This window comes from Pleurodeles waltl, chromosome 5 (genome assembly GCF_031143425.1).
Source record: "Pleurodeles waltl isolate 20211129_DDA chromosome 5, aPleWal1.hap1.20221129, whole genome shotgun sequence".
NCBI lineage: Eukaryota > Metazoa > Chordata > Amphibia > Caudata > Salamandridae > Pleurodeles > Pleurodeles waltl.
The window spans coordinates 1,142,416,118-1,142,443,636 of NC_090444.1; the positions used below are offsets into that span (position 1 = coordinate 1,142,416,118).

General features: G+C 43.0%; 1 protein-coding gene across 1 annotated transcript in view; it reads left to right on the forward strand.

Annotated features, from left to right (window-relative positions):
* Positions 1–27,519, forward strand: part of RFX6 (regulatory factor X6) — a 337,979-nt gene that overhangs the window by 294,204 nt on the left and 16,256 nt on the right. The window contains exons 17-18 of the mRNA XM_069236757.1: positions 12,217–12,732; positions 27,127–27,342. Coding sequence (XP_069092858.1) covers positions 12,217–12,732; positions 27,127–27,342 — 732 coding nt within the window. The remainder of the gene's footprint in view (positions 1–12,216; positions 12,733–27,126; positions 27,343–27,519) is intronic.

The following is a 27,519-nucleotide window of genomic DNA, read 5'->3' on the forward strand; positions in this document are numbered from 1 at the left end:
GGAGGACCCTATCCTCATCAAGGGTTGTGCCCTGAACATGGAAAGCAGTGCGCCAGCTGCAACAAGCCAAACCACTTAGCAAAAGTATTCAGTTCCCCGTCATCTCAAAAGACTCAAAAGGCCAAGTCAGTCAACAGTGCACAAACAGCGATTACTCCTGAAGACAAAAGAGACATGAATGATGAAGACAACGTGGAAGGTTCAGTACATGTCATTCATGCCATGCAACCTGGAGGACACCCTAGGCAACACAACCCAATGTGCACCATTTCCCTTGCATACCATCAGGTTTCGGCTCCCGTTGAAGGGTGCATCAATCAACATCTGAGCACAGTCATGTTACAGACTCTACCAATTCGACCCACACTACGTCCTCAACGCCACTCCCTCTGGCCAGGGTGCTTGTGACAGAAATATCACATGAATCTCAGTCAGCAGGAGCCAAGTTGTACATCACCAAGACAGGATCTGGCATGCTGCTGAGCTGTAAAACTGCAGAGAGGATCCACCTAGTGATTTTTGCTTTCAGTGCACACCCAGGCAGAATAGATGAGTTGGTGTTCGAGCTCTCACTGTTGTTCAAGGGTATTGGGTGTCTAAAGGACAGACTCATACATCTCCGCATCGATGAATCCATCCAGCTGGTTGCACTGAAACATCACCGCATGGTGTTCCATTTGCACCCTAAGGTGGAAGAAGAGTTACGAAAACTGGAGAAGGCGGACATTATTGAATAAGTGGATGGCCCCACAACTTGGTTTTCCCTAGTTGTGGTTTCTCGCAAACCCAAACAGCCAGGCCAGATCAGAATCTAATTGGATATGCTTCTACCTAACATGGCCATGCAACGCAAATGTCACCTAACACCCACGGTGGATGACATTGTCGCAGAGATGAGTGGGTTGCGATGGTTCTCCAAAGTGGATCTCCGCCGTGTAGAGTACCACCAACTGCTGTTGGTTCCAGAATCAAGAGCCATTACCACCTTTTCCACTTTAAGAAGATACAAACATCTTTGCTTAAATGCGAATAGCTTTGGCATATCAAGTGCTGCAGAAGTCTTTCAAGACACCATTCGAGGAGTGCTGGCAAGACTACAAGGTTTTATCAATGTTAGTGGCAATATTTTACTGCACTCTCCAACAATCGAGGAACATCTAAAAAGACTGAGAGATATTTTCAAACGGCTACATGACAATGGACTCACTCTTGACCGTGAGAAATGTGCTTTTCTCCAAAATGAAATTGCTTTCTTTGGGTACCGATTTTCCAAGAATGGAGTCATGCCTGATAAAGGCAAGGATATTCAATTGGCCCCCGCCCCACCACTGTTTCGGGGGTCCGTAGTTTCTTGGTGATGGTCATGTACTGTGTGGAGATTCTTCCAGAATTTGACCGCCCTAACAGTGCCACTTAGAGAACTTACCAAAACAAATGCAAATTTGGAATGGGGACCCACCCAAGAGCAGGCCTTCCAAGCAACGAAGAATGGCCTTTCTCCCAACACTGCGTTAGTCTACTTTTATCTGAGAAAGTAATCTGAACTCTACATAGATGCTAGTTCTAGTGCCCTTGAGGTAGTTCTTTCTCAGAAGAGAGAAGATGGTGAGTGGGCCCTAGTAGCATACACGAGTCGAGCATTGATAGACACTGAACAGCGATACTCACACATTGAAAAAGAATCCATAGCCATCTATTGGGGCTGTCGACCACATTCACCTATACTTGTATGGCCAACCATTCATGGTTCATGCAGACCACAAATCACTTATACCATTGTTCAATGGATCGTCCTCCAAACCACCCCTAAGGATCGAGAAATGGATCCTTCAGCTTCAAGAATACTGATTCTCGATAGTATATCAACCCGGATTGCAAAATTCAGCTGATTACTTGTCCCAGCATGCTTGACCAGCCACCATCCATGAGGAAGCCGACTCTGAAGACATGGAGGAATATGTAATAGTGGCGGTGGAACAATCAAGGCCCCTGCCCATCTCTATGGATGATATTGACGCAGCCACCCAGGTTGATGAGAGTCTTCCACTGGCGGTTTCACCCATCAACTCAGGGAATTGGCACACATTAATGCACAATGTGTCTTGTAGAACAGAAGAAGCTCATCTGACCCTGCCTTCACTACATCATGTCAGGCAAAAGCTTGCAGTTTCCCCTGAAGGATGCCTATTGCGTAGCCTTAGACTGGTAATTCCTGCATCACTACAGCAACGGGTAGTAAATCTAGCTCACTCTGCCCACCAAGGGACAGTCAAAACAAAAGTGAGGCTGTGATGCAAGGTATTGTTCCCGGGTCTGGATGAACAGGTTGAATGAGCCGTGAGACGGTGCACCATGTGCCAAGCAGCTGGTCCAGCTGAAACCCCTGCACCCACCACCACAGTGTCCATTCCATCCAACCGGAGGTACTGGGCAACTGCAGACTTCTAGAGCCTACCAAATGGTTGCCACGTGCTGGTGGTTATTGATGACTTTTCAAAGTATCCTGAGGTAGAAATTTTTGACTCAATCACAGCTGCCCAAACCATAACACATTTGGAGAAAATCATGGTCACTCACAGATTACTACATGAAGTCAGAACTGACAACGGTCTACCCTTCTCGAGCCAAGATTTTACTGACTATCAGATTTCCAGAGGTGTTCATGACCTCAAAATCACATCCTGCTTGCTGCAAGTAAATAGGGAAGCTGAATGCTTCATGAGGACTTTAAATAAAGTTTTGAGAATTTCTTTGGCCAATAATCAAAATATGGAGTGCGTTCTATATGCTTTTCTGCGTGAGTATCGGCTCACCCCCATCTGAATGACAAAGTGTCACCCAGCACCCTATGCATGAACGGAATGGTGGGAGACACCATCCCCCATATTGACCAACCATCCACGATGCAAAGCAAAGATGTAGATGGGTTATATCGGCGCAGTATCCAAAATTATCACGCCAAAGAAGAGGTGCACCCAGTGATGCAACATCAGCATCGGTGATCTAGTGCTGGTCAGGAATAGACGTCCAGGAGGAAAGTTCAGACTCCCTTTTGAAATGGAGCCCTGGAGAGTGTGGGATGTCAAAGGAACCATGATCACGGCCGACAAGGGTGTGAGACAGTCATAAGAAATGTGTCAATCTTTCAACTGTACTGACCTCTAAACCGGTGAGAGAAGACCAGGCATCTAATCATTTTGAAAACAATGGCAGGCATGCCAGCCATCCGTGTGATGATGCTAGTGAAACATCCACTCTTGTACCCGGCAGACCAGTTGAAATGCAGCAGTAAAAGGACATGCAGAGTACCCGTTTGACCGATGGGAGAGAAGTCAATATCGCAGGTGACAAAGAGGTGATGACGGATGAAGCCGGTTTGCAGAGATAGGACACCCTGAGGTATGATCTATGGCTCGACCCCTGACCTCCAGAAGGTTAAGAAATTTTGTGCTGATTTGAATTGATCCCTCTCACTTTTGTGTTGTAGGTCACTCCTGCCATATTGGTTGCATCACAGTCTATGCAAATGTTTGGGCTTTTTTTTTTTTTTTATTTTACTTGAGTTTTATCATTGTTGTGTGCGTAATGTAGTACTGTTATGTTAAATCAGATCCTCCCATTGTTGTCCACCACCATAGGGTCAGATAGTGTTATACCCCAGGCCATGCACCAATTATATGCCCCATGAGGTAATGGGGCGCGTTAAAAAAGAAGCTGGGGAAATGCACCCTGGAGGTCAGTAAATCATGGAACGAGTATGCATGCATCATTTACAAAGCTCGTTGCTGCATGCTATGTACAGGCCGCACTGTGCATTTAACAATAGGCACACAATCAAGGCCCGATCCTGTTTTAAAATGGCCGGTATGCATATCCTGTAAGTTGACTGGGCACTTTTGTCTATTTCTATTATTTAAGTCTTTGCACGCCATGAGTAACGTTCAATACATACTCCTTTAAATGGCCCTCAGGAGAACAGGGACACTGGGTCTTGAACTCTGTGTGGACCTCCAGCTTGACAGCAACAGTTGTCAGTTTTCCAGTAATTCCTATAGGGATTAATTACTTTTTTATTTTCTATTTGATGGAGAAAATGTTGCCAGTGGATATGAGCTTCTGCTAGATATCAGATTTTGCATTGCAGCCTATCTAAATTAGACCCCATTTTATTTCCTAAATGTATTGAGCAAACAGTCTTTTTGACTTTCCTTCTGTCTTACTGAGTTAATTGACCCTCATCAGGCCACTCTGGTTGTAAAACCATTTCAGCCAAGAATAGTTATGCCCTCAACAAAGAGAACCCTATCTTTTAAGGGTCATGCCCATTTAGGCAACTCCAACCATAATAAATCCACCAAGGTGAGTAACCAACCATGTGATGGAGAGACTGCTTCAATTAATCATAACTGACATTGCTCTGAGAGGCCTCTATTTTTATTCTTCCTTCTTCACTGTATCATTAGAAACATAGAACAACCAAATGCAAATATATCTTAGTCTCTCCCCTAAAGGAACTGTTCTGCATCACCCTCATTGAGTGGGAACACAAACATTTCTAGGCAAGTTCAGACATTTTTAGTTTCATTGGTCAAGTACTCTCTGTCTTGGACCAGTGTACTCAGTTAGCAACACCTGACCACACATGTTCATCGAGTGCGGTCAAGGGGTGTCTTATCCAGGTGACTGGCTGTTCGGTATAAGTCAATAAGGACGCTCAATGAAGGACCACACGCCAATTATGAATGCAATTTAGCTTTACTAGAATTTCAGGTAAATGTATGTATTTAGTACATCAACAATGGTAGAATAAAAATAGCAATGAAGAGCATCTATTTATATATGAGTACACTACAAAGCAAAGAGTTCATTGACAGATATAAGCTTTGATTAACTGTATACCAAAATGCGCTACACTGCGATGTTCAGGAAGCAAAATATAAACGAGCTGAATACTTCAGATAAGCTTTGATTAACTGCATACCAAAATGCATGTTTCAATATCTGCAGCAAGCTCACACTACGATGTTCAGAAAGCAAAATATAAACGAGCTGAATACTTCAGATTATAAACACAGTGCAAGCATAATAATCAATCATAATAATAGAGCAGACAAACAAAGGCCTTTCATCCCTGTGTGTAACTTAACTTAGTCCACGAAATGCTGGGAAGCCCTCTACCACCCGCTTGGACCTCTCTCCCCCTCAAGCGTCACGGTCTCTGAACAGCAAACAGGGAGGCAGCGCTGGGCCTGGAGATGGCAGCTTTCACAACCCCATCTGCGAGCTTCAGATCCCTCACCTGCACTTCAGTGCTTAAATAACTCGAAGCTTGGATTCTATCCATTTCTGGCATTTTCGAGCTATGTTATCAGCACTTGTCTCTTGGCTGCTCTGCCCTTCCCCAGCCATTGTTTTCATTCCATCTTCTACCTGTACTCTCGTTCTCAAGGTCGAGACGGAGTCTCCTACACAAACAAGCTTGAAAATAGCATTGTGAACTTTTCCACGTTGTTCGGGTTTCAGCAGGCATCACGCTCATCTACACTGCTCAAGCTAATTAACCCTTCGCGTCACAATGTCTTCCGCACCTTTCCCTATACTGATCAAGGGGGAAACGCCAATGGAGAAACAGCAGAATACTGATGCCAAATGCAGTTTTAATAAATTAATTGACAATATTGAGTAATTCATTGAATAGCAGCACTACTGTAAAACCATAGGTGATATCCCATATCAGTTGCATGAATTCAAGAAAAAAAGTAATTAACATGAAAGTGCACACAATACAGATAAAGTTCCAGTGAAGTAATGCAGGAGACCTTCGTTGGTGTTGATGACTAGGACATGGCAGAAGAACGACAGTTCAGGCTCCCATGGAAGTATGCACTACTCTGTATTGAAGTATCACAGGTGTCCATTGATACTCCTTCTATAGTGAATAAGTTGATAATCAATCTCATTCATCTTTTGATATGTTTATCCCAGTTGGGTCTAATCTCTGGTGGCTATTTTCCCAGGTGAAGCAGATTATTGTCTTCTCCTCTTGTCCATTGGAACTATTTCAGTGTTCCAAATTCCCTAAGAGAAGCGTCCATACTTACCAGTGATGTATATTAGCATACACTGTCATTGCAGGGTGTCCTGCTTCTCTACAAAATGTCCTTAATCTCGGTTGATTTATTAGGTAAAGGAAAATTCCAGCAATATATATTGCTTGCTTTGAAAATCCTGAAAATGTGAAAATCTTGTGTTTTTACTACTACACAGTACATGTTTACGATGCTTTCAGTGATTGCAGAGTTGCTTAACTTTTGCACACAATGAAAATAAGTTAACCCTCTGTCACATCAACCTTATTTCGCAGGCTAAACTCTTGAGGCATGCTCTTACACTACAGGCTGTGGACCTATATGGCTCCATGGTTATGCAACCATGCTACTTTGAGAAATGTAATGAATACAACAATGATGTGATCAATGGAATGCTTTATTTATATCCAATCTCATTGCTCTAAAAAGCATTAATGTCATCATGTTATTGGCTATTACTGCAATTACAGGCAGTGACCAACCAAATACAAATCAGTCTAGGATTCTTTCCAAAATGAATACTTAAACCCGATCATCTAAGCTGCATCCATTCTGAATAAAAATACAAGAAATACCAGACATGTTTCAAAGCTATCAGCTCTCATTCATGAGGAACACAAGGTATAAATGTAGGAATACATACAGTACCTTTCTTGACTCGTTAAATTATTCATATCCACTGACGGGGGGTGGAGCTTGCCCGGCTACAAGATGTCTGCATTTTAGTGGAGCTCCGCCGGCCACCTCAAAATCTGTGCAGTAATACTACGATCCTAAAGACCCGACACCCCCAAGCAACCCGGCACACGCCGAGGATTGTGCCATAGAGGTGGTGGCCCATGTCGACTGGCACCGAGAGGCTCAATGGCGGGCGCGGGACCAGTCGTGCCTCTGAAGCAGCCCTGATGCGAGTGCAGTGAGAGGGGCGGCCCTGACTGGCGGCTCCTCCGTCCGTAGAATCCAGAGGGCAGATAGTGTCCGGACAGGGCACGCAATAAGCATCAGAGTGAACTGGGGCTGCTGTCAACGTGTTGGTTCGCCTGTGAAGAAAATGACCCCGGGAGGACGAAGCCGAACGCCTGTAAGATTGCGGCCGGACCGCAGCAGCCTGTGAGCTGCATGGCGAGGGGTGGGCACAAAACAGCTGCACCTGGAGAGAGGAAGGGGCGCGCACGTGGAAGCTGTTGGACAGCCGGACCGGAGTGTGCGGAGCTTGCCCGGGTCGGCCCCCGATTTGGAGTGACGCGGGGCAGCCCCCAACTGCTGGCAGCTTTGAAGTTTAGTGTCCTGGAGCTGTGTAGTGAGGCCCTCGAACAGGCAACAGAGCGGTGGAACTACTTTTGTCTCCCCGCTGAGTGGCGGGGTGCCTTGGAGTGGACTAGGTGACAGCCAGTGAAGGCATCCTGGGCAGATAGTTGTGGTGGAAGTGATTGTTGGCGTGACGACCTGGTGAGGGTGGTGCTGCCTCCTGATGTGGCCCTTCGAGCGTTGACACAGAGAAAGTATCTCACAGGGCACCTTTCTAACAAGCGCAACTTACATGTCCACAAAAGTGCGCAACATGGGCAAGGCGTACAAAACTCAAGCCAAATTGCAGTTTGATCAGCGTAAGTCGCAAACCCCTGCGGGGGACCGCACAGAGACTGGCATGGCTGGAGAAACTGATATGTCTGCGGGGGATGCACCAGATTTGCAGCAAATTTTAGCAGCAATGCTGCAAAGCCTGACCCAGATAGATAGTAAAATAGATTCCCTCTCCTACAGAATGGATAGACTGACGGAGAGACTGGATAAGCACGCTAATTGGTTGGTTAAGTCAGAGAGGTGCATTTCGGAGGTGGAAGACAGCCAGTCAGCAATGGCCACCAGTCAAGTAAAGATGGGCAAGGAGCTGGTGACCCTTCAAGCTAAAGTGGACGACTTGGAGGCTAGATCCCACAGGAATAACTTACGCATACTGGGTATTGCTGAGTCTACAGCTGCTGGTGCGAGACACGTTTTCAAGTGTATTCATGGTGGAAAGAGCACATCATTCCTTGGAGGCCAGTCTGCGTCTGGGTGCCCCTCCGTGTCCCATTATAGCCAAGCTATTAAACTACAGAGATCGCGATGCAGCATTGCGACAAGCTAGAGAACTCAAATCTCTAAAGCATGAAGGCATGGCAGTCTCCCTTTACCCGAACTTCACACAACAGGTACAAGAGTATCGGTGGCAGTGATACTCTGGTGCTTTCCGCTTATGCAGACGACACCTTATTATATATTAGAGACCAACATCACAATGTAGCACCGATAATACGTAAGATAATTAAATATGGCACCTTTTCGGGTCTCCGGATCAATTGGAGTAAGTCAATTGTGTTCTCCCTGACGTTGGCTATGATGCCAGTGGATGTGGGATTCCCCCTTAGCTGGGAGACAGTTTCAGTTCGATACCTGGGAATTAAAGTCCATACAGACCCTAACATAGTGATGGCAGATAACTAAGATGTTCCGCTTAAGGCACTAGCAGGTGATGTGGAGAGGTGGGTCAAGCTATCGCTATTGCTGGTGGGCTGCATAGCCCTCATGAAAATTGTAGTGCTCCCTAGGTTTTTGTTCCTTTTTCAGAACATCCCTATGCTGCTGCCAAAAAAAAAAATTGCGACCCTGAGAGTGCTGATTATTAAGGTAGCATGGGCAGGAAAGCAGCTGCGAGTCAAATGGCATACCCTGACTCTCTCACATGAGTTGGACAGACTTAACACACCTGATCGGGAGTTATATTGTATTGTCACCCATGCTACGTTTGCCCACACCTGGATACATGGTTCTCTCAAACTGCCATTCTTGAAAATAGAGTGTGAGCTGGGGGCCCCAGATCCGTTGCCTACCAAATTTTTCCACGCCCGAATCGTCGCTACGGAGAGTTTGGGTCCCTAAATTCTATCATGCTGACTTGGCATGGCCTGCTGAGCAGACATGGGCTCGCTCTGCTGTACTCCCCATATGTGCCTTTGGAGTGGTGTGTGTGGTATGTATTGTGGCATGATAAAAGTTTAGTGAGGGCCATGCGTAAATTGAATATTAACACAATGGGATATGTTTTTAGGGAGGGTGCCATGAGTACATGGGACATGGTGGTGGAGCGGGCGGACGAGTGGACCCCGGTGCTGCTGTACCAGTTTTACAGAGCGAGACATCCTATGGCTGTACTTCTGGGGGAGGACGTGCGGGAACCCCCTGGTGTGCAGCCCCTCTCTATGATTGTCACAGACGAGCAACCCCGGCACTTAGTGTCCAGACTCTATGCACACATACAGAAGACACATATACACGAGCTGATAAAAGCTAGAATCGAGTGGCAGAAGGATTTCAGATTACAGCTAACAGATGACCAGAGGCAATACTGCTGTTCTTTGACTCGTACAGTCTCTTTAAATGGCAGACATCGCTTGATAGATTTTAAATATATAAACTGGGTATACTACACACCCCTTAGACTCTATAGATATGGGCTGTGTACGGAGGACACTTGTCCTGGATGTGGGGAAGGCCAAGCAGGATTTTTCCATATGTCTTGGTCCTGCGCCTGGGTGCAACAGTTTTGGGGGCTGGTGTTTAGGGGGAAGGCATTGGTTGGCATCAGGTGGGCTGCGAGTCAGTTTTGGAGTTTCTTGGCTTGGACAGGGATATACGGAAACAGATCCGGCGCTTGATAGCTATCGGGCTGCTGCTGGCTAAGCGTCACATAGCAATGCGCTGAGATCGGGGTCCGCTGCTGACAGTGGAAGAGTGGCACAGGGATATGGTGTATTGTAACACACAAACGGAGACATATAGCAAATTGCTCTCCCCGGCCGGTACGCCTGCGAAGTTCTGGGACATTTATGAACAATACCTGATCGGCAAAGAAACTGGTGAATCAGAGGGAGTGTGACCTGTGGCAGGGTGGGTTGATAAAATTTAAGTATATGCAAATACAGTCAAGATACTCCAGGGAAACTATGGTTACTGGGCTATATTGCTTGTCTAGGAGGGAATGGACATATATAGGTAAAGGGGGGCTCTAGACACTCGAAACAGCTGAGTTGGTGTGACTCCTTTCAGGAGATATGTAGGCCATAGACGGAAACTTGTAATCGCGAGTACTATGTCAACATCTGCTGAATGATGTTGCAATTGCTTTCTGTATTTAACTGTGTTGAAAAGCATGAATAAACATTTTTAAAAAATCATACTCCTTGACATTGCTCTGTAGCATATTCCATTCCACAGGTTTTGCTTCCTATACTATATTATAGGGAAGGGCCAACCACATGCAAATCAGTCTTGGTCCATCTTTTGAATGGACATTGTAATCCTACCTGCTCGTCTAGGATCAACACCAGTGGGACTCTAGAAGGCACCTACCATACCAGTGTCTACATAGCATCACAATCCATTTCATAATCCATGGAGCATATGGTTTTCCTCATGTAGGCATACTCCCTGCTCATGAACTCCACCAATGTGCCAGTCATCCTAATGGTTGAGATGCCTCTGCAAATATTCATCAGTCTGACTGGGCTACAATCTGCAAGGCCGCTTTCGCAAACCAAAGAATTGCATACCAACAAATGTCCTTAATAATAGATATCTCTCTCCATTTCCTGGTAACCACGTCTGTCTTGCCAGTGCTTAAAAAGTGGCAGATTACCCACCCTCCACACACCCTTTGTGGCAACTCTCACCCGCAGATCACCATGTGGGAACAGACCCATCCAGCACACGTGTACTTCACCTAATTTTTCTGATTTCTTCCATTTTGGAATTTGCGCCTTGTATAATTATTGTTTTCCTGCCATGCTATCATGCTATCATTCTATGGTCCACATTATAGGTTAAAGGGATTGCGCAAATAACTGTATGGGAAACCTGGGCATCTATATTTTCAATCTAAAGCGGGACTGATCATATTCTCTATTTATGCTCAACAATAGACACCAAATTCACTACTCGAGTGAACAGATTATTTTAGTAAATAGTAGAAATTACATTTTCTTTAATTAATTATTGAGTTGCCATACTGCAAACCTATGTTGGTCAAAAAATAATCATTATACAAACATGCAGACAACACATACATAAATTCATGAATAGCACATGGTTGTTACAGTCCTCAATTTTTCTCATTCAAATCCTATATTCCTTGTGTGATTATTCACTTGAATGCTTCTCATTCATTTTCTGCCTGAGTCCTCCCCTATGGTGGTAGTTTCCAAAAAGTCCACATCCTGCCCTATTTGACAATATATGGGATTTTTTCTCATCCTAAGGTGTTTCGTAAGTGTATCCATGTATGTTAGTTATTTTACATATTTGGAAAGTCCTTATATTAAATATACATAAATGCTCCAACTACTTAATATTTGAAGTTTCCTACTTTGTGAAATATCTATCAATCATGGATACACTTATGAAGCACCCTAGGACAAGACAGAACCCCAGTCAAGGCAAAACCAGTCTTGGGTTGCTTGTGTTTTAGTTTAGGGAGAAGCTGGCTTTGCAGTGCGGGCTGGACTGTTCCTATTGGAGCAGGGTCAAGGCTGATTTGTATATGGCTGGGTCCAAATATAGGCGGCGTGGTGGGCAAAGGATTGATGGGTTGAAATACTACCACACGTGATTGCCAGTGGTTAGACTTATTGCAAGCATTACTCCTATTACCTTTTGTGTGTTTGAAAAAATCATAACTGTCTGCAAACTTCCTCGATAACTGTTTCCTGCTCAGTGCTTTGTGCATACATATCCAAGGCACTTGCCTGGCTTATATTACACATCATTTAGCACTGTGAATAATTAGCATTCATTCTCTCTTTATTACCACCTGTGGCACATGCTACAAAAACACAAATTAAATTAAAGAATAAATAAATGATCAGTTTAATTACAATGTTTCTTTCATATCATGGCATCACTTATTTAATTCATCGCAAATTCAAATTGTACGGAAGGGTGCTCATTTAAAAAACACAGATATTGTAAACCAATGCCAATAATATGCATGTTCATGGGAAATGCTGTTTTCTTCTGATAAATTGATTGATGGAGATCATGCAAATGAAATATACTGTAAATATTCTAACATTAGTCTTTGTTTCTTCAGGTCAGGTAGAACTTTCACAAAATACTGGGCATCTAATGACTCCACCGATATCTCCTGCCCTGGCCAGTAGAGGCAGTGTTATCAACCAGGGGCCAATGGCCGGGAGGCCTTCCAGTGAAGGCCCCGGATTATCTGCACATACTCAGTGTTCATCTTACTCTGATCCACTTTACCAGACATTGTCTCAAGCACCTCAGAACTATTATGGTAATGGCTCGAGCTACCAGGCAATGTTTAGGGCTCAGGCCCAGCCCCATTCAGTAGTCTATCATCATCGATCAGAGAACAGTCGGTTCACTCCTTTGAGTGAACAGCAGCTTTCCAGAGACTTTTTCACTAACAGCTGTGCTGTATCACCATACAACTCCAGGACTCCCTCCGACTATGGATCCTCTACAAATGCACAAGATGCACACAGCATGCAGTTTTTGAACACGGGGAGCTTCAGTTTCCTGAGCAACTCCATGCCAGGCAGCTGCCAAGGAGGACCAACATATTCTCCTAATGGTACCAATGGTACGTACTCCCTACAGTTTTCTGTAACACCAGCATCTCTGCGTATGGCATGATATGATGATCAGTTGTATTATGTTGTAATCTTATATCATTAAGATGATGTAGTGGCATGTTTTGCCTATTAGCATACTAGGTGATCATTCAACCGATGTGCAAGTATTAGCAATAATTTAATTCCAGTCATTGGGCATAATCCCTTCAGATAGTTGTGTTTGATGTTGGTTTTATGAGATCTTAAGTTCATTAAAGGAGCTGATGTTTTTGACCAAGAGAAAATGCATCATTTTGATGAGATGATATATTTCTTGCACCAAAAGATGTATGAATTTTGGAGTGGGGGACTCTTCTTCAAAAGGTCAGTCTTGTGTGCTCTCAGATACATAGATGTGCTTGTATCAGTGTATATGTTTGAAACAATAATGATATAATTTTCTCCACAGAAGCTTGAGCGCTGTTTAGTAAGGCAGGTCTAGGTACTGGTAAGATATCTCAGTTGGGTGAGCATTAGCCCAAAGACATGCAAGACATGGATTTAAATCTTTATTGGGTGGGCCTTTTACCTTTTAATCCTTGTGGTATTCATGAAATAGCTATTGTTTAGGGGACTTGACATAACACACACAATGTTATCTATATAAAGAGTCATTAATATTTCATAGATGTAGAGATTAAGGTTCACAGAAAAAGTCATACATTTTGGCATAGATTACTAACGCCCATATATTGAAAAGATTTCTAACTAAATGATTGACAAAACATCCAGCTATGTATTGAAAACCTGAGCTTCAGAGGTTCTGCCTGGAAATATAAGGTATTTACATACACCCCTGGTGTCTGTCAGATGTCCCTAACGAGACGTGTGCAGACTTAACACAAAGAAGATATTCAGCACATTGAGTGCTAAATAATTAGAGGTATCACACATCTTCCAATTTTCTTATTTATTTTGATTGAATTTTATTTTTAAATGTATTCCCTTCCCATATCCATCTTGTAGAAGTGGAATAAATTGATGCATGTTCCCAGAATATCTGCAAATAGTCCACCTGGGTAAATTATTACAGTATTTGTGAAAATATACAAAACTACCACTGTGCAGGTGGTTGCTATATATGTTTTGCATTTATCTGCCTAATCCATCTACTAATTTGAAGGTCACAAATGTGGAACTTTTGCATTCAGACCATAAGTTGTACACTTGTAGATAAGACCTGTGTTTGTGACTTTCGAGGTTTTAGTTATTTGAATCAAAACTAAATCACTCACAAGTGGTATATGACTTTCTGAATGCAAAGTACACACCTGTAAAAAGATTTATATAAATCGGGCCCATGGCATGGATACAATCATAGAGGTTTGTTTAGGATTGGTTTACTTCTCCTGTCATGATAAAAGAAGGGTGCTCAAAATCAGGATAGCCATTGTTTGACACGACAGGAGCTGTGCAATGCATACATCAAGGATAGTGATTAATTTATTCATTGCCAAGCTATTGGATACTTAACTTTGGAAATTGTACGGAGTACACAATCTCCATGAGAGCTTACTTTGTATGAACAGTTATATCCCAAAATTGAAGACAAGCTTCTAGAACATGGCTGCCTGTTCCCATGCTGATCACTAGGGCCAGTGTCAATCTCTTGCCTCCCTGTATCATCCATTACCACATGCAAGTTTGGAAGCTAGGATTTCAGATGCTACTGTATTAAGGAGGAAAAGAAGATTTAACTGAGAGGTTGCAGGTGGAGATCAGCCAAGGAGTCCAGGATACTTTGAGTCATTGTCTCAAAGATGTATGCAAGGGACACATAGGGATGATCAGTGGGATGAACAATCCTGTTGGTAATAGGTCAAATGATCTACAGTGACTTGTAATTTGGCAGCATTGTCAAATGAAAATTTAGGTTCAAAATTTGGAAAACCGGGTAAATTGGTCAGGTACGTTGGGAGACTGTTGGTCGTACATACGTTGTACCGGTAACATATTTAGCACTGTCTTGTACAAAAAAAGAAAACTGAAGGAGAAAACACCTTATCAGTCCAAGGATGTTGCTTTTTCAAAGCCCTCCATCACAGCCTACTACTATCAAGATGATGTTTTCAGCAGAAACCTTTGACAGAGCAAGCAACTCCTTTCTTATGCAAGTTTTCATGACTTGAGATTAGCTTGTTGTTGCCTTTCTATTATTTGCTGTTCTATTCTGAACTGGTGGAAAACATATTGCTTCTATGATTATTTTCACTTCCCACTTGATGGACTTCATCATTGCTCAAAGATGCGTGAGGATTTCCCACAACAGCCTCGCCTGGGAGAATGGTTTCTATTATAGAAATACTTGGTGTTTATCTATATATCTATCTATATACGCATGTATATATTCAGGGACGTTATAGTTAGGAAATAGAATTAAAAACCATACAGATTCACTTGAAAAAACAAAGGTTACAGGGAAGCTATAGTTAGGCTCACATTTTAAATGTACCAAACCATAGAAATTCACATGTTATAGTTAGAGTTATCTCAAGTAACAATACCTCATGCCCTAAAGTAACTATAACTCACGTCCCCGCCATGCAATTTTTTAATCCAAAATTTTACTGCAAATATTACATTGATATTATCAGTGATGTTATCAAAGATGTTGTTAGTGCTGTAATTTGTGGGGTAATTAGCAGTGCATGGCAAACCTTATTTAACGTAAAGTAATTTTCATTACTATATGTTAATCCAACCACCGCCGGGCACGGCCTTCTGCCATGTGCACAGCAACAGTGGGCAACCACTCAACCCCACGCTGTGCACGTACCTTTGGCTGTGCACAGTGGGAGTTGGCCAAGGACTGTCTTTCTGGGTGTGAAAATAGGTGTGAGAGGGTGTGGGGGAGGTGAGTGTAGCTGTGATAGTGCCCATCTGGGAGAGTCGGTGCATCAGTGTCTTAGTGGGTGCATCAGTGTCTGTGTGAGTGTGTGAATGGGTGGATGAGGGTTTCGGTGGGTCTGTGACTTGGTGTGTGAGAGTCTGAGTGGGTTTGTGAGTGGGTGCGTGAGTGTCTGAGTGGATCTGTGAGTGGGTGTGTAAAGGTCTGAGTGCGTGTGTGAGAGGGAGAAAGATTGAAAACGAGAAACTGAGAGAGAGAAAAAGAGAGCGAGCGGGAGAAAGATAATGACTTTTTTAGGCTTTCGCGAATGATATACTTAGAATGAGATATTTCTGGACAAATTGAAAAGAAAATTGTATTTGTCAAATAAAAAGAGTGAGATCACCTTTTATAATGAACCTTAAACTTTTGAAGTTGAAAATAAATTAAAGTAGGGAAATGACCACAGACACACTTGGACTATAACACTCAACTTTCAGTGTGAGATGCTGTGACCTTAACCATTATGCCACAGGTGACAACTTACTGTGCTGTGACGTTTTAAACTTTTTTTAGAAGTCATTGCATGGACAGACCATTGCAGTGAGAGAGAGTGACAGAACCGCAGGGGGAGCATAATGGCCCTTGGTCCTAGCCGGCACCACACTCTGTGGGAGCCAGTATTGCTCCCACAAGCAGGGAGCTGCATTAAGTAGCATATTTGCATGTAGAGAGGACAAATGAAATATACACTTTTTGCAAGTGAGAGCTGTTTGACAGCTCTCACTTGCAGAAAGCAGATTTTGTTTATGTTTGGTTGGTGGGAGCTGTCTGCTTCCACCAAGCAAAACCAGACCACTATGCCCCGGGAGGGGGCACCCTGAGACATAGCATTAGCCGGCCCTGGGGGGTGGCGGTCCCCAGGGCGATCAATAGCTCCAAGAGGATTTGTGATTAGTGGCCTGTGGAGGTGGCGTTCCCCGGGGCTGCGGGGGAGGTGGGCTAGGCAGCCCTGCACTGCTTACCTTTAGTGCCCCAGGGAGGTGGTGGTCCCAGGACTGCAGGGGGACCAGGCACCCCCCTGCACTATTTGTGATTAGTGCCCCGGGAAGATGGTAGTCCCCAGGGCTGTGGGGGGGATACACGTCCTCCCCACACTGTATGTCTTTAAAAAAGGGAGGTGGTGATCCCCTGGGCTGCAGCTGGACTGGGTAGCCCCCTGCACTGATTGTTATTAGTGCCCCAGGGAGGTGGCAGTCTCTGGGGCTGCGGGGGGGGGAGCGCATGACCCCTCACGCATCATATTTGTTTAAAGTTCCAAGGAGGAGGTGCCCCTACTGCACACATAATTTTTGTAGCCCCTGGGGAAATGGCAGTCCCTGGAGCAGCGGGGGGAGCCAGGCAGATCCGCCTTGAATAGCGGTGACATTTAAAAAAAAAAAAAATGCTTTTTTAGCTCTTGGACCCCCTACCACAAGATCTAAGAGGGCAGGGTGTCTCTACCCTGGCCCCTTTTGTTTTTTCATTCTTTTTTTCTGGGACTCAGCTTCAGCCGAGTCCCAAGATGGCTGCCATCACTTCCTTGTTGAAGTGTTGGTAGCCAAACAAATCTCAGCACAAAATCAGGAGGGTTTGCAAAGCCTTTCTGTCTCTATAAATACACATTTTTATTTTCTTTAATTTCTTAACAGCCACTGAATGAATTCACACAAAATAACAAAAACTGCTCTTTCTGGACTAAGAGCTACCTTTCTAGCATATATAGATTTAGTTATTTAAAGTAACTATAGCTTGCGGCCTAAGGTGACTATAACTCATGCCTTTGCCTTGCACTGCTAACCACCCCAGATATTACAGCACTCATGACAACTTGTATGAGGTCAATAAAAATATCAATGAAACATTAGAAGTCAAATTATTGAAGAAAAATCTCGGACACGAGTTATAGTTACTTTAGGCCAAAAGTTATATTTACTTGAAAGAAATCTAACTATAACTGCTGAATTACTATGGTTTTGTGCAAGTAAATCTAGAAGCTAACTATAACATCTCTGCAACCTTTGTTTTTTTAAGTGAAAACATAGATAGATAGATAGATAGATAGATAGATAGATAGATAGATAGATAGATAGATAGATAGATAGATAGATAGATAGACGGCTAGATAGATAGATAGACGGCTAGCTAGATAGATAGATAGATAGATAGATAGATAGATAGATAGATAGATAGATAGATAGATTGATAGATAGATAGATAGATAGATAGATAGATAGATAGATAGATAGATAGATAGATAGATAGATAGATAGATAGATAGACAGATATATATGCATGTATATATATATATATATATATATTCACTGAAAAAACAAAGGTTACAAGGATGTTATATTTAGGTTGACATTTTAGCCATACAAAACCATAAACATTCATTCAGCAGATATAATTATACTTATGTTAAGGAACTATAACTCGGTGCCCAAAGTTACTTTCTGTAACAAGTTATAGTTTCTGAAGATGAATATAACTATAACTATACCTGCTGAATTTCTGTGGCTTTGTATGGCTAATACGTCAACCTAACTATAATGTCCGCATGTGTTAGCTAACTATATTGTCCCTGTAACCTTCTTTTTTTTCCAACAAATTTCTATTTTTTTAACATGTATGTTAATATTTTGGTCAGCCAATCAGGGCCCTGCTTTTCCCTTGGGTTCAAGGAGGATCCGAGGATTATTAGAGGATCGGCCCAAAAAAATGGTCACTTTTTGATCCATGAGAAGTCCCCCTACCATGTGTCCTATAACTCTTTATAATGTTTTTTCCCACCCCCAGATAATGCGAGAAACAAAATGGTGGCCACACCTTTTCTGTCAGGTTGCAGCCAGCCAATCAGGTACCTGCTTTTCTTCAGGATCTGAGGAGTATCTGATGTTGGCATGCTGTGTTGGGAAGATTTTCTTCCCACTTCTAGTTCATAAACCGCACACACACACACAGGTGAGACACCATCACTACTCTCACCTCTTGAGGTTGACTAGATCTTTGAACTTGTTGAAGAGTGTAGTAGTCAGAATCATTCAATCAGAAATCAGTGACATAAACCATAACAATTCTAGGCACCATAAACAATTTAACACTAAATTAAGCTCTAAACTCAATAAAGTTTCAAAGCTCTATTACAATCCAAAATCAATGTCATATAAATGGTGTACAAAACTAAATTATAAACATACATGAAAATCTAAAACAGACCAAAACATCTCAAAAGATTTAGCCTACTGAACATCAACATTATTAGACACTCAAAAAGAATGATATAAATTAGCAGCAACACAATAGGCACATTATTATTAGATTTCAAAGTAGATGTAGGTGACATCAGTAAATCAACAAAATACAGTTCCGCTATTCAACGTCAGGTTTCAGGCTGGGCCATCCTTATCACTAACACAAATTTAGACCAGCATGTGTGGGAACAGGCTAACACATGCGGACAAAAGCAAAAATAAAAGAGACAAAAATAATTTAGAAAACATCTAACTACGGCAACTCACCATAAAATTATGCCGGTGTTGTTTTCTAACTTAAAAGGAAACAAGGAACCAGATTTAATTATTTCTCTCATCATGGGACAGCAGACAATAATAGTTTGTGAGGCAGGACAGTTACTTTCTTCCAGCTTCAGTTGACAGCAGCATCAGGACAGTGCAGAACACGAGCTGCACATTGGACAAATCAGCAGTTCAGAATTAGTTGGGCTTATTAATACTGAAGCACATAACAGAATAGAGCAATTTGACTCAGATGAGTAAACTCAACGGGAGACTTAAAGAATCAGAGAGTTACAGCAGACTTAAGCAAGAACAGATGGACGACTACGGAGTTCTGAACAGCATTGAAGCAGGGGAGAAGACTCTCTTCAAATTCAAAGTTTATTACTTATTAGAACAACCACAATCCTCTTGATTGGACATTCAGGTGAGCGCACTTAAATTCGGTGACCAATGGCTGTTGATGGCACTACCAATTCTGCTACTATTCCAGATTTTCTCAGCAAATGTGCATTGTCATTTCCACGATTTCATATAATTTCAACAAAATATTGCATTCTCTAATAACTTGCAACATTGGGCTTTTCTCTCACAGAACTAAACCTGTTTCACATAGGAATCATGAGTTTCCTGTCCCGTTTCGACAGCTGAACAAAGAGTGCAACATTGTTATCGACAAACATGTTTCTTGCCTTCAATACAATAGGACATTCAACATTACATTAACATCCTAGAAAAATAATTCAGGTCAGAGGGAGCAAAACAAACAAGTGATTTTCCATTACTGCTGCAAAATGTATCTTTCAGGTCTAGTCAAGCTAAAAGCCTAAAAGCACAATAATACATTCAATTCATTAATAATCCATTTGGGCACCGTACAATTATAATAAATATATTAAGGCAATTATTAAATTGCAAAAATGTATTTATGACATGTTGGAGCAATTTAAATGTGCATTTATTTTTCAGCAGACATGACACTCACGATAATAAGATTCATGTAATCAGTATGAGTAAGATTATTTCACATATATTCAATACTCTCAATTCTTAATCTGCATTTTAATAAAACATTCTTTAACGTTAACTCACTTTAGTACTTCATTTAATATGAATGCAAAATATCTCATGTTAAAACATGATGCTTAATAGGCATGGCGGCCACGTGGTTCACCATAATTCAAACATGCACACTTTACATTTCCACATTATTTCTCTATTAGGCCGTAAAATGTAGGTTAATTAGTCACCATATGCTAACTTCTATGCCATTAATATATTAATAAAATTTGATCTCCCACGAGCCTCTAAATATACACATATATTTTCCTTTAATGACTCTGAAACTACTGAATGAATTTACACCAGATAACAAAAAGTGTGATCTATGAACAATAAGCTACCTTTCTGCCAAATGTGGTGTAATTCCATCCAGCACTTTGGGCTGTAGTCATCTTCAAAATCCCCATGGGAATTAAAATGGGAAAAACACTATTTTTGACCCCTCCCCGTTTTCGGCCCCCGATTGATGGATCACCCCGAAACTTCCCATGTACAACAAGACCCTTGTGCACACTTTTTTTAGAACAGTTCATAAAGATTCATCAAATAGCAGTAAGGATATAGACAAGTCAAAAAATGCTTTATCAATTGAAACTAGGTCCTAACTATAGCTACCTTCTGGCGACCGGATAGATAGATAGATAGATAGATAGATAGATAGATAGATAGATAGATAGATAGATAGATAGATAGATAGATAGATAGATAGATGGATGGATGGACCAACAAGGGCTACAGTATTACCATTTCCCAACTGTGACTGTAGAGTTAGTGGTCTACTGTTCCTAACATGCCTCCATCTCTAGATTCAAAACCATTTACAAGGATTTGCGGAAGAATCCTGCTTCTTGTTACACACAAACATCTCCAGATATATGGAGTTTCTTAAGGGGGTTTCTTTGGTCAAATGTAGTTCTGTTACTGCAGAAAAAATAGTCCTGTGTCATAGAGAAGACTATTCAAGAAACACTTCACAACATCTAGCCATGGTATCACCATCCATGGTTTCAGACCCCATTCAGATGCCACAGGCAGACAGGCCAACTGGAGCATAATCCTGGTGGTTGAGGCCATTTGCTACATGTGTCCTAGGGTCCATTCTACTATGGCTGCGCAAACTGGGCCAAGTACAAACCTTCCTCACTTGACTCTAAGTGTAGCTAGGGTGAGCTGAGCCACCGCAGGCTTCTCAGTGAGGTAGTGTAGGGGTATGAGCACAGTACTCAACAACTAACCAATGGACACAATAATTCAATATCCAGGCAAGCACTTGTCCTTTTGAAAAAGGAAGTACTTTTAATCACAGAGCAAAACTAACTAACACATGATTAATTTTGTGAATACAGGGTAATATCACTAATAACAATTGCCTTGTATAGACTACACCCCAGGCCTTTCTCTCTGTTCTCTTTCCCTCCCTGGTGACCATGGTACTTACAATCTCTTGAAGGAGCATGAATTAAGCACAGAAGTAGATTAGGTGCCTCACAAGTTAAAGTACTCAATGAGTTCATTCTATTCATTCCCTTGTGTAGAAAACAGTCTTCAGCCCTCATGCACACTGATGTGCACTGCAGCAGATTGTTTCTGACTGTAGGAAGAGGTCTCCAGCACTCGCATTCCGACTCTGCAGCAGTCACAGTGGGCTGGGCATAACCCATGTCTTCACCAAGTGTGTCCTCTTGAGGAAAATGACAGATGCCATCAGGCGGGCCAGGGTAAAGAAGTTGCAACCTGCGTAAACTGGTGTATTCCTCATGTGGCAAGACATTTGTACTCCAGTTAGGACTGCTGCACAAACACATTTCAGGGCAGTTGTAGTCCAGCTTATGTTGGTGTATGAATCATGCAGCATGACAGATGTAGGTCAACTCAGGCCTGTATGATCCTCAACAGGAACCACAGAGAGAGACCAGTAGTTACACTGCAGCATGGTTCACTCCTGACTTCTCTCTCTCAGACAGTCTATGTTCTTTATGTTTTCCTCAGGCCATGGACACAAAGGTCTTCTCCTGGACATTCTGTCCTCCTGATGGGCAAAGAAGACTCATTCCCTTTTTCAGAAGCAGGCTTCTAAAATCTCGACAGACACTCAGTTCTTACAACAAAAACAAAACAGATACTTCATTTAACGTCCCTCACCTCTGATAAAATTGCTGTCAAACAGACACCAAACCTGGGCCTGCTGCAGTCCTTCAAGTACGCTGTGGAGAACTTTTTTCCTTGGTCAAAAAAAACTTAAAACAACAGCAAAGTGGGGTGGTTCAGATCTGACTTTTATACACACTTTCTAGACAGGGTATGTTGATCCATCACCTCAAATATCAGAAACATATTAAGGTGGTTGTCTTTAACGGTCCCTGTCAGGCTGCTCTCCAGACACAACCTTTGTGTAAAGTGATGTTTCAACAATAAGAAGCACTGGGTATGTCTCAAGGCTGGAGCTCCTTTAACAAGGGCACAATGAAGTGTGAGGTTCCTTCACCTAGCTGTCATTAGACTTCAAGGACAGACAAAAGGGCAGGTCTGACTTGGAACTGTCCTAACTTTGCATAAATTAAACTACAGTCCCACCCCTTTCCTTTACTTCAAATCAAACAGCAGTGTTCAGGAAGAACCAATAAGAGACCTATTGCTAGCAAAGCCTTCATGAAATTTCTAAAGGTAACCCATCTCCGTCCTCCTCACTTCAGTTGCTGGATCTCCAAACTCAGGAATGGAGGCAAAACAGGGTCATGCGAGGCTGTCCACATCCTCAATCTTGTGGCATGCCAAACCTGGGGCATCCAGAATGTATTGTACTGCCTTCAGTACTCAGATTCATATACCCACAGTCCTACTACCACATATGCTTTTCATGCACACAATATACACACACACACACATGGCATACACACAGGAAGTCAGTACATGATTCTGGGTGTCACATAACAGCATAACGTTTACCCGAGAGGGGCAAGTAGGCCTAACTTTCACAGACATATGTAAAAAGTCATCATATTACGGATTCATAAAATTTGGTATCCACCATCAATATATGTGCTTAACCCAGGGCAGGGATACTAGTCCTCTGTCCGCTGTGAGTTCATGATTGGTGCACTCATCCAAGCCACGGCATAGGTCCTCCACTTATAGGAGGAGTAATCCCTTTTGTAACATCTAATATCCCAGTCAAATTTCACAACCTCTAATCTTGAAGGACCTCAGAGGATCCCTAAGTAGATTGTTCCTCTCCAACCAACTATGGCCCTAAGCATCATGATTAGGAAGCCCACGGTCTGCCCCACTTTCTGTTCACCCCTGCAGCCTGTATCCTTTTGCTTTAGCCAGTGGGTCCCCCATCTCTGGCAAAGGACCAAATCGGACAATATTCCCCTTTAAGATAGAGCCAAGAGGGGGTGACATAGTTTTAACTCAAACCACTGGACATGTCATCACCTCTATGAGGGCCTGTAACATTAAATAATCCTCTGTTCAATTTTATCATTATATTACAGCTTCAGCCCACACTCAAAATTCAAGTCTGAAGGCCACAACTCTAGCTGTGGTGTTGAACTCTGTTCAAGATGTCTCACCTGTTCACCACCTTCAGTCCCTCCTTTCAGGGCCCAATGTTCTTAACCCACTATTCACCAAAATAGTGCTTGCCTGCTGCTTTCTATCACTGTTCCTCACCTAGTCTGGCAGTTCATTCTACAAGGCTTGACTCGGGTTACACCTCAGTGCCCCTAAATTGCGGCTAGCCTTTCCTGTTGAGCCTGGACTCCATTGACTCAGACTTATGTTTCACTCCAGAACACTGTACATTCCCTGCAAGTGTACTAACATGTGATCACCATCAGGCCCAACCAGTGGTGGAGAGAGTCTCCTGATGAAGGTCCTGGGCACATCAAAACCCCTAGAGAAACCTTTAGTTGTAGCTGACTTCAGGGCACTCAGTACAATCAGACATCGCTAAAGTATCGCTTGCATCACAATATAATACTCTGCTTTGTATCTGGACTACTCATTTGTAATTACTAGACTGTAATTTTTAATTTTGTCACAAGGTGGTGCAAGGTTTTCATGTCAGCTGTTCCAATGCTGCCATTGGAATAACAAACTTATATAATGCAGTGCTCCTTGCATTTAAGCTTTGGGACTATTGGGTTGGTTTTATGACTTCATAAATCTGGAGTAACGCAACACAGCACAAATCGCTGCCTTGTATTACTCTGCCCTGTGAAAGCGTTCCATGAGCATTATGTTGGTGTTCCCACCGAACTGCCATGGATTTTTGGCACATTCCCAGATTTACCAGGACTGGTAAACCCTGTAATGTGCCAAAATGCTACACCTTCACAGGGGAGGCGTAACAAGGAGAAATATTTGTATTTCTCCTCTTTACATCTTCTTTCTATGTGTGCTGCATTCTGCAGCATGCATTAATAGAGGAATGTGCCTCAGGGGATTCAGCATGCAACAGAAGTACCCTTGAACTATGGTGCAGGGATGCCTGCGTTGGCGCTAGGTAGCCAAAAGGTTACTTGCTGCGCTGCACTGCATGACTTTGCCATAAATATGGCCCTGATTTCCCACAGCTTGAAACCTAAAAAGGTGCTGAACGTCATTCATGGAAGTGATATTGTTGCTTACAAGATAGACAAAATTATCCACACAGAGACAGAGGAATAAAATAAAATAAACTATCTCTTAAGTAGCAAACATTTTTACTTTCACTGTGCTCAATAGAGAAAGGATACAGAGAGATTTTTTAATCAAAAGTAAAGGAGAGATTCATGTTCATACTTAGGTTTTCCTGAGTGCAAAGGGGAGGGTGAGGAAGAAGAAGACCTGTCCAAACTGCATTCCTCACAGACTGGTTTTTATTAGTCTTTTAAAAAGGAGGTGATCTCTATGCAGTGGTGGCTGGAGTCGGGGCTGGTTGGGGGGACACAAAACAAAAAAGACACACAAAAAACACAAGAAAAAAACTTGCCTGGTGCATCACTGCCATTTCGTTGCTCTTCTGGTTCTGAAGGCACAGGCTCCCAGCCTGCCCTGCGGCCAATCCTAATGCTGCTCTTATGCTGCTGGCAACATGAAAACAGTGTCACAATTGGCCTGAGTGCTCTCGATCTGCACTCCTATGGAGACTGGGAGCCTGTGCCTGCTCTCTCCAACCTGGCAACACAGTGCCGGGTTGGAGACAGCTCAGTGCGCATGTGTGTTTGGCTGTCCTGAGACGGCTGGCCAAACACACATGCGCACTGAGGAGAGTGCACGTACCACTCCCCCTGGTGCCTGTCATCCCGTGCCTGTCATCCCTTGAAAAATTAAAAGAAAATAAACATAGTTTATTATTGTTTTATTCTTCAAGTTTTCAGCTGCTGCTGTTGGCGGGGGTGAAGGGGTGACACTCCTCTGCCACAGCAGAGGAGTCACTGCTGCCTCTATGAAAGGCATTTCAAAAGTGACACTGAGGTGATTTAAAGCACATTTTTTAGCCCACTAGCCCTTGACATGGTAGGCACGAGTGTATATTTCCCCATACCCGTAAATCGCATTCATGAGGTGGGAGAACAGGCGTTTCCATGGCATTGCTAGCATTAAAAGTTTATGAAAGTTGACAAACATGGATGTTTGTCACAGGGGTGGCTCCTTTGAAATGGCGAAGGAGTGTCGCCCCCATGGCTAAGCCAGGAGCTGAAAGATCAAACAATATTTGTTGATTGTTTTATCTTTCAGCTGCTGGCTCAGCCAGCAGCAAGTGCAGGGATGAGCGGAGCTGGGCTATGGGAGGAGGGAGGAGGAGAGGAGGAGAGGAGGAGAGAATACACCTAAGTATGCATGTGTGTTTGTCCGGCTGTCTGAGGCCGGCCAAACACACATGCGCACTTAGGTTTCTGTAGCCTGGCTGTGTCAAACAGCTGAGCTGGAGAAACTGCACAGACCCCAAGGTTGTGTCTGATCGGCAGTCCAAGCAGCTCAGACCAATCCTGACCCTGCTTTCATGCTAGCATTTTTAGCATGAAAGCAGTTCCGGGATTGCTGGGAAGCCTGTGCTGGTGTCCCAGTGAATGCAGGGACATCAGAAGAGGATCCAGGCAGCAGCGATGGGAAAGGTATGTTTTTTTAAAATTATTTTTTATTCCCTCCCCACCGTCCCTTTCCTCGACCTGCCCCTCCCATTGGGATTTGCAGTCGGTGTCACTGGTTTGTCAGCATTCACAAATTTCCTCTAATTCCTCTTTTCACCCTGGAAATGAATGCATTTTTACTCCGACCAAGAGCTGATGAAAGTCGTTTTCCGCGCTGCAAAAGGGAATGGACCACTCACAGATTTGATGTGGGCGGGGGAAAGGGCTTGCAAAACAGGAAACACTTCCCCCCTTTGCACAGCAGAAAAAAGGATCATAATAGGAATGTCACATGTCCTTCCCCGTGGCTGCAACAGATTTTTGGATCTATCTCTATGAAAAAGTTTGATTCCTAGAAAGTCAGAAAATAAAATCCGGTGAGAGATCTTAGTCCATCATTTTTTGACTTTCTTTGTCAGCTGGGCCCAGTGGATCTTGAGAAGCACGAGGGCATGCTTGCAACATGAAATGAATATGTGTCAAAGTCTCACTGTTGCCAAAACCCACTTCCTGTTTTCAACATAGGTCGCTTGGCTGTTTAGATTTCTTGGTGTGCTCATCCAGCTTGGGTTTTCAAGCTTACTGAAAAGTAGCATCGCTGGTCTGAGAGCTGAAAAGTAAATATTTTACCAGGCAATCTCTTTCTAACCCTTGGCCCTTCTTTTAGTACAATCAGCCTATCTTTGTTTGCCTAGCTGAATAATGCAATGAACATATGTAGGGGCGTGGGTAAAAATGCCGACTGTTTACAATGTGTTGTTTTTCTTGGTATATTTTTTACTACTTATTTTTTTACAGGGTACTATGGAAACAGTGTCAGCTATCAAGAACCTCATCGACTTGGATCCCTGATAGATCAGCATGTCTCAGTCATTAGCAGTGTTAGCAGCATCCGGACACTGCCTCCGTACAATGACATTCATGACCCCCTTAACATTCTAGATGACAGTGGACGGAAGCAGAGCGACTCCTACTACACAGACCCACCATCTCTTGTGTGCCGGAACACGATGGGTATGTACTATTGATTGGAAACGTGCCTGTAATGTATTTTCAACAAACATGGACATATTTTCAACAAAAGTGGTTGCAAAAGCATTATAAGCAACATAGACATGTTTTAGTTCATTGTATGAGTTAGAATCCTTTCATATTGGAGCTAAGCCCTACATGCCAGTGTCATCTTGGCAC